We start from the raw sequence: 8,686 nt of genomic DNA on the forward strand, positions 1-8,686 counted from the left end.
TTTTTAAATTTAATTTTATCTTAATTTTTAGCAAGCAAGGTTGTATCATGTGCATATCGCAGGTTGTTAATGAGTCTTCCTCCAATCTTGATGCCACATTTTTCTTCATATAACCCAGCTTCTCAGATTATTTCATCAGCATACAGGCTAAATAAGTAGGGTGAGAGACTACAACCCTGTCACACACCTGTGTACTCCCATGTTCTGTTCAAACAACTACCTCTTGGTCCGGGTACAGATTCCTCATGAGCACAATTGTGTATTCTGGAATACTCATACTTCACAATTTTGTCCATAGCTTGTCATGATCCACACAATTGAAAGCCTTTGTGTACTTAATAAAGCACAGGTAAACATCTTTCTGATATTCTCTGCTTTCAGCCAAGATCCATCGGACATCAGCAATGATATCCCTCCTTCCACGCCCTCTTCTGAATTCCGCTTGAACCTCTGGAAGTTCTCTGTCAATGTATGCTTGCAGCCATTTCTGTATTACCTTTAGTAAAACTTAACTTACATGGGATATCAAAGATACTGTCCAATGATTTCTGCATTCCTTTGGGTCGCCTCTCTTTGGAATGGGCACAAATATGGATCTCTTCCAATCAGTCAGCCAGATAGTCGTCTTCCAAATTTCTTGGCAGAGATGAGTGAGTGCCTCTTGTGCCGGCTCACTTTCTTGAAAGATTGCAGTTTTTATTCCATGAATTCTTGGTGCCTTGTTCGTTGCCAGTTCCTTCAATGCACTTTGGTCTTTATCCTTCAGTATCAGTGACTCTCGATCATATGCTACTTCTTGAAACGGTTGAACATCAACCATTTCCTTCTGGTACAGTGACTCTGTGTATCCCTTCCATCTTCTTTTGATGCTTTCTGCATCAATAATTTGCCCAGAGAATCCTTCAGTAATGAACTTGAATTTTTTCTTCAGTTCCCTCAGCTTAAGAAATGCTGAGCATGTTCTTCCTTTTTGGTTTTCTGACTCCAGATCTTTGCACATTTTGTTGTAATATTTGATTTCATCTTCTTGAGCTGACCTTTGAAATTTTCTGTTCAGCTCTTGTATCTCCTCATTTCTTCCATTTGCTTTAGCATCTCTACCCTGGAGAGCACATTTTAGTGTCTCTTCTGACATCTGTTTTGATCTTTCTTGTCTTCCTAATGACTTTGGCTTTCTTCTTGAATATGATGTTTTTGATGTCATCCCACATCTCTTGTGGTCTTCTGTCTTTAATGTTTAATGTATCAAATCTGTTCTTCAGATGATCTCTAAATTCAGGTGGGATATATTCAAGGTCCTGTTTTGGCTCTTGTGGACTTGTCTTCATTTTCTTCAGCTTCAGTTTGAATTTTCGTATGAGCAATTGATGGTCTGTTCTACAATCTGCTCCTGGCCATGTTTTGACTGATGATATGGAGCTTTTCCATCGTCCTTTTCCACAGTTGTAGTCAATTTGATTTCTGTGTATTCCATCTGGTGAGGTCCATGTGTATAGTCGCCTCTTATGCTGTCTAAAGAAGGTATTTGAAATGAACAAATCATTGATTTTGCAGAAATCTATTAAGCGATCTCCACTATCATTTCTATCACCAAGGCCATATTTTCCAACTACTAATCCTTTCTCTTTGTTCCCAACCTTTGCATTCCAGTCACCAGTAATGATCAATACATCTTGATTGCAAGTTTGATCAATTTCAGATTGAAGAAGTTGGTAGAATTCTTCCATTTCATCCTCACTGGCTTTAGTGGTTGGTGCATAAATTTGAGTAATATTGGAAACCAAGAGGGTTATTAGGATTAGCCTGACTGCTGACATTCCACACCATGTATTAATTCTGCCTTATTTAGTTTAGCATTACATTTGTGAAGTTCACTCATAATTGTAGTTACAGTACATTCAATAAAATGGTCCATTGTGTGAGCCTGTCACGTTTACCCAGTCTGCTGTTTGACGAACATTTGGTAGTTTCTACCTTAACTTGCTTTTAATTTTGAAGGAGTAATGCTGTAGGTGTTTATTTGCTTGACTAATCTTTTAAGAGTCCTGGTGTGGTGTTGTAAGATAAACACTGAACTGCTAACCACAATATCAGTGGTTCAGACCCACCAGTTGCTCCTTCGAAACCCTGAGTTGGAACTAAGTCGATGATACTTAACAACAAGAACCTGTAACAATTTCCCTGATTTCAGTAAGAAATGAGAAAGTCTAGTTTTTTTCTGTATAGATGATCATTTAATCATTCCCACTGGCATCAAGGCAATTCTTACTTTAGTGACTCTTCGAAAGGAGCACTGCTGCTGCTTTATGGTAAGCACTGGACTGCTAACAGAAAGATTGATGGTTCAAATCCACCAGCTGGTCCACAGGAGAAAGATGATTCTGATTTATAGTAATCCTGTAGGACAGAGTAGAACTGCTCCATAGGATTTCCAGGACTAAATCTTTGTGGGGGCAGGCAGCCTCATCTTTCTTCCACAGAGTAGCTGGTAGGTTTGAACCCCTGACCTGCGGTCTGCAGCCAAAAGCTTAATTCTCTAGCCTTAAAAAAGTAATAGAGTTGAAACTATTGTATCAGTATAACAAAGGTAGCTATTGGTGAACCTTTTGCTCTAATTATGTTATTGAGAATGTGCACATTGAACCCTAAGAATCCCTAGTGTTCCTGTGAGTTAGGTGTTACCCTGCTAACTACAAGGTCAGTCGTACAAAATGACCAGCCCCTCCATGGGGGAAAGATGAGCTGTGTGCTCCTGTAATTAACAATCTCAGAAATCCTGTGGGTCCTATGAATCAGAATTGACTTGATAGTACTAGGTTTATACTAACTCATGTTGTTAAATCTGTCCTATTGAGTGTAGTCAAAAGAAAAGTTTGAGAGTCAGTATTCTTTAGCATGACCGCTGACTAGCAAACCACTCAACTTCATCTAATATCAGTCACCAAGTTCAGCAGGTTTCTACTTCCTTTATGTTTCTTAAATCTATCCACTTTCCATTTACTTTGCTGTTATTTTAGTCAGTTTTCACTTGGACTATTTCAGAATCAAACCAACTGATCTCACTGCCTCCAGAACAGTGTTTATATTGTACATAGGCACCTAACAACAACAACAATTGCATCTTCTTTCTGGTATGTGCCATTGAGTCAGTTCTGATCCATAGCAACCCTGTTTAGGTTTTCTGAGGAGTGGTTGGGTTTGAACCGCTGACCTTGCGGTAAATGGACCAGTGCTTTTGCATCTAGAGTGCAGTCTCATGATCATGCTGTGCTTTCTCACTTCCAGACCTTTATTTTAGAATTTCCTTCATTTTCATTTTACTAACTCCTCTTCTTTAAGGACTCACTCTAAATGTTAATTCATCTGAAAAGCCTTTTTGCCATCCCTTCAAGGCTGGATAGTTGTCCCTCCCAAGTCATCTCTACCTGGGTCACTATAGTGTAATTGCCTGCTTTCCATTAGACTAGAAGCTCCTTGAAAGCAAAGACTATATATTATCATCATCAGAGTCCAGGAACATGATAGATTCTCCTGAATTCTAAAGTTTTTATTGTGTTCTTCTTGCTTTCCTAGATCTTTCTATTGATTCTTTGCAGGTACCTAATTATCATTTAAAAAAAAAATTCTTTTTCAGTTACGTCTATTATCTTTTCTTGCTCAGATTTGTTTTCTGGCTTTGCATCTTGGTCTTTTGTTTGAGCCATTCTCTCTTGTTTTTAGTGTGAGCTAAAATTGTCTGTTGTCTTCATTGTGGGGTTGTATTTCTAAAAAACCAACAGTGGAATTGTTGGACCCAGAGGGGAGAAATCTCTGGGGGAGCTCCTGCAATTCAAGATGCTCATGAGGTGGTTGTGGAAGGTATGTGACAACCAGAGTTCCTGAACCTAGATAGAGTTCCTATTGGCCTCAGTGTTATCTATGTTCAGAGCATGCTCAGTCCAGAGGTAGTTTGATGGAGCTGGTTTAGTGTCTGCTAGGACCACAAGGAAGCTGGGAGCAGTGTGGCTTGTAGTTGGTGGCTCTGGATTTTGTAGGTCTGTAGACAGGCTTACCTGAATCCAGCCATCAAAGTGGTACAGCTAGCCTCCACCTCACAGTGCTATGGCTCCCAACTCCTGGAAAGCTGGGTCTGTGCTGGGGGTAGATGAGGGTGGGAACTGGCCACATTCTTGGTCACCAAGGGAGCATGGGGAAAAAGAAGAACTCACTCCTTTTCTGTTGCCTGTATGAATCTGCTCTGCCAGAGCTCCCTCTGCTGCCAAGCTGCTGACAAGCTGCTTGAGCTGTGTCTGACCAGCTATTCACCAGTCAGTCTCCCTCTCTCACTGTACCCGTTTGACCTTTCTTCCCAGAAAGTACTCCATCTACCTCTCTGACCTTTCTTCTGAAGTGTTGTTGTTGTTGTTAAGTGCCGTCGAGTCGGTTCCGACCCATAGCGACCCTGTACAGGGTTTCCGAGGGTGTAAATCTTTACGGGAGTAGAAAGCCTCATCTTTCTCCCGCGGAGCAGCTGGTAGTTTCGAACCGCTGACCTTAAGGTTTGCAGCCCGATTCGTAACCACTACGCTACCAGAGCTCCTGAAGTGTAGGGTGTCAGAATTTTCATCTACGTTTGTTTTATTTTGTCTCTCCTATCTGTGGGGGATCCGAGGAGTGCATCTGCCTAGCTGCTATCTTGTCAGAAGTCCCCATGATAGATTCTCAGTGTGTTTTTTGCACATTTTATTTCCTGTTGTTGCTAAGAATACTCACGGTTTTAATATGTTTATGCTTAAATAAATAGCAGAATGGGTTTCAGCTATGAAAGCTCTAATTATACTTGTTTAAATTTTTTTTCTCTCTAAATTTCTAGTTTTTAAAGCCTGGAGATCAGAATTCAAGAGACTATCCTGACATGGCAAAAGAAGCAGGTAATAGAAAACATTTATGTCGTTGATCACTCATAGTCTCCTCTGTGCTCTGTCTTGATGTTATGGGAAGAGCAGGTCTTGGCAACCACAAAGTAGAGCCTAGTCAAAGGACAAGAGAAAGGGGAAAGAGTCTGGGCATTTTTTGCAGATAGATCCAAAGCAAACAATGGTTGTGCTTTTATGTACTTTCCAGATGTTGTTGGACCAGTAAAGGGATCTGTATAGACAGAGGTAGGGTTGTTGAAGAGATAACTTGATTGCCTTGTATTTTCACATCCAGAATTATAATAAAATTAGTGTCTTCTTTTCCTGGAAAGTAGATAAAACATTCACATTGTATTAAATACCTGTATGTAATTTCTCTCTTCACTGAGTCAACATAGACGATTATTTTCTATCACTAGGCTACACTGTTGTTGTTGTTGTTGGGTGCTGTGGAGTCAATGCTGACTTGTAGCTACCCTGTATAGGGTTTTCAAGGAGCTGCTGGTGGATTTGAACCTCTGATCTTGCAGTTAGCAGTTCAGTGCATAGCCTACAGCACCACACCAGGCAGGACTCCAGTTAAGCTACTAGTTGCCATCAAGTCGCCTCTGACTCATGATGACCCCAGGTGTGTCAGAGTGGAGTTGTGCTCCATGGCGTTTTCAGGGACTGCTTTTTCAGAAGTAGATTGCCATCTTTCTTCTGAAGCACCTCTGGGTAGCCTTGAACCACCAAGCTTTCAGTTACCAACAAGCTCTGTGCAACCCAGGAACTCTTTCTTTAGAGTGTGTGACTAATTGAGGTGATATCATTTAATCATTGTTTATTTGAATGAGAGTTAGTACTGATGAGCAAAGGGCCTGGGTGAATACCAGTGAGCATCGCTTAGTACAGTCTAGAACTCAAAAGAGAAGAGTTCATAGTACGTGTGGCTCTTTGTTCTCTAGGTTTCTACAGAGACACATGTTTGGCCAGACTGCAACTAGCAATCTGGGATATGATTACAGCAGAGCGATCCCATCTTCCATTGTTCATTTATTCTGTGTCCCTCCTTCCCCGTCCACTCTCTTTTAAGAGAACCAGCATGAGAGCTTCTTTATATGATGGAAATACGTGTTTTAGATTCAGAACCCACCAGTTTAAGCTTTGGTACCAATGTTTTATGAGATTGTTGGGAAATACCTTCCCAGCACATGGAGACCTTGGGGGCTCTTGGTCTCATGAGAAGTTGCTAAGCATGGTCCTCCTCCTGGGAAGCTCCATGGTCCCTGCTAGCTTATTGCCAAGCAACCCAAAAAGAGTTTCTGTGGTTATTCGCCAGACTCTTCTGCTTTTCTCCAATACACATCTGTTTAGATTTTGTTTAAACTCTAAGTTGAAATTAATATATCAACTCTCTATTTAGACATGCTATACAGGGAATCAAAAGAGCCTGGTGAATGTTTGTAATTTGAACTCACTCAGCAGCTCCATGATCCTGGTGATCAACGTCTATAAAGATTACAGCCTTGGAAACCCTATGGGACAGATCTGTTCTGTCACATAGGGTTGCTGTGAGCCAGAACAACAAAATCATACAGGGAATTAGGAGTTGCTGGGTGGTACAAACAGTTAGCACTCTACTACTAGCTGAAAGATTGTGCAGTTTGAATCTACCCAGAGGCTCCTCTAGAGATAGACCTGGTGATCTGCTCCCCAAAGGTCACAACTTTGAGGGGTTGTCATGATTTGGGATTAACAGAACAGCAACTAACAACATGAAGAGCATCTCGGCTGCACAAAAGGAAGGTTAATGGAGTTTGACCAACTGTAGGTTCTCAAGGTCAATACTATCCATTTATTATTATTCATCTCTTGTGTGTGTTACTGGCTACATAATCCCCACATTCTCCTCTTGACTGATGTCTCCTGTCAGGTTCTGCCTTTCTCCTAAGTGGGGAGATGCTTTACTAAGTACATTCTATATACTTTGGTTTTATTTCTTTAATTAAGAAATTTGAGGTTACTTTAGTCATCTGTGAGTATAACATTTTGATATTAAAACAGTAATCTTGAGGTGAAGTGATGAAATTTGAACTGTGGGAATTGACTAGTAATAAGAAACCCAGTCTGATTAACTCAATTTACTAATTAATCCTTTTTTTGCAAGCAACAGTAAGAAAATAAGTTCCATTTAGTAAAGAAACTTATATATAGAATAAATTTTTAAGACTTAACTGCTCTTAAAACTACCCCTTCATTTTAATTACATAGAGAAAAGAGAAATACAAAACACTGACTCCCATTCATCTCTCACCTAACGTATCTTCAGACAACCTCATTCACATTTAGTTGAACATTTATTCAGGTACAACTTGGGAGACAAAAAGAAAATGTCTGAAATTCTGTTAATGGTTTTGTACTGTGCTCTCTCTGGACTCATTTGTAAACTGTGGTGCTGACGCAGGGGGATCAGATCTGCTGGTAGATTCAGAAGCCATACTCTCTACTTTTCTTAACTGCTTAGAGGAGGGGCTTCTACTATTTTCTTTTCCATGTATTTCCTGAATGCATGCAATAGAGGGCAGCAGAGTCAGCAGTATTACATCCTTTCCCTTCCATTATTCGGAGACTTCTGCTCCTCACTCATTCTTCCATCCTCCATTCCCTCAGAAAGGCTGGTGATGCCTTTCCACAGAAATACAGATGATGCTCAGCTGATTGACACAACAACACTATATAACTCATTGACATTGTTTTAGATAGTTAAGTTCTGTTCTTCCTTTGTTTCACACTTTCTCCCACTCTGTGTGAATATGTTGTTAGGTGCTGTTGAGTCTGTTCTGACTCATAGCGATACTATGCACAACAGAACAAAACACTTCGTGGTCCTGTGTCATCTTCATAGTTGTTGTTATTTTTGAGCGCATTGTTGGTGCCACTGTGTCAGTCCTTTTTGTTGGGGATCTTCCTCTTTTTAACTCAGCCTCCACTTTACCAAGAGTGATGTCTTTCTCCAGGGACTGATCTCCAAATTACGACATGTCCAAAGCACTAGAGACAAAGTTTTACCATCTTCACTTCTAAGGAGCATTCTGGCTATACTTCTTCCAAAACAGATTTGTTTGTTCTTCTGAAGTTATTGGTATACTTAATATTCTTCACCAATAACATAGTTCAGATGGATTAATTCTTCTATGGTCTTCCCTGTTGTTCAGTACCTTTGAGTCAGTTCCAACTCCTAGTGTATAAAGTTTCTAAGAAGTAGCTGGTGGATTTGAACCACCTAGCAGTACACTGCTTTTCCTAAAGTACCACACCAGGATTCCATGGTATTCCTTCCTTCTTGTTGTTGTTAGGTGCCATCGAGTTAGTACTGACTCATAGTGACCTTGTGTGGCACTGTGGGTTAATGCGCCAGACTGCAAAGCCATTTGAACTGCAAGGTCGGTGGATCAAGCTCACCAGCTGCTCCTCGGAAACCCTATACAGGGTTGCTATGGGTTGGACTTGACGGCACTTCACAACAACAACATTGTGACCTTATGCACAGGAGAATGAAACACTGCCTGATCCTGGGCCAACCTCACTATCGTTGCCACACTTGAGCCCATTGATGCTGCCACTTTGCCAATCCATCTTGCTGGGAGTCTTCCTCTTTATCTCTGACCCTCCACCTTACCAAACATGATATCCTTCTCCAGTGACTGGTCCTTCCTGACAATATGTCTGAAGTATGAGAGACGAAGTTTGGCCATCCTGGCCTCCAAGGAACACTCTGGCTGCACTTCTTCCAACACAGATCTATTGGT

At 40.8% G+C, this 8,686-nt stretch overlaps 1 protein-coding gene across 1 annotated transcript in view; it reads left to right on the top strand.

The window, feature by feature from the left end:
- Positions 1-3,834: 3,834 nt before the first annotated feature.
- The window catches only part of SCP2 (sterol carrier protein 2), a 149,290-nt gene continuing 144,438 nt past the window's right edge, over positions 3,835-8,686 (top strand). The window contains exons 1-2 of the mRNA XM_006839863.1: positions 3,835-3,858; positions 4,853-4,910. Coding sequence (XP_006839926.1) covers positions 3,835-3,858; positions 4,853-4,910 — 82 coding nt within the window. The remainder of the gene's footprint in view (positions 3,859-4,852; positions 4,911-8,686) is intronic.

Source organism: Chrysochloris asiatica, unplaced genomic scaffold, assembly GCF_000296735.1.
Source record: "Chrysochloris asiatica unplaced genomic scaffold, ChrAsi1.0 scaffold00026, whole genome shotgun sequence".
NCBI classification, from domain to species: domain Eukaryota; kingdom Metazoa; phylum Chordata; class Mammalia; order Afrosoricida; family Chrysochloridae; genus Chrysochloris; species Chrysochloris asiatica.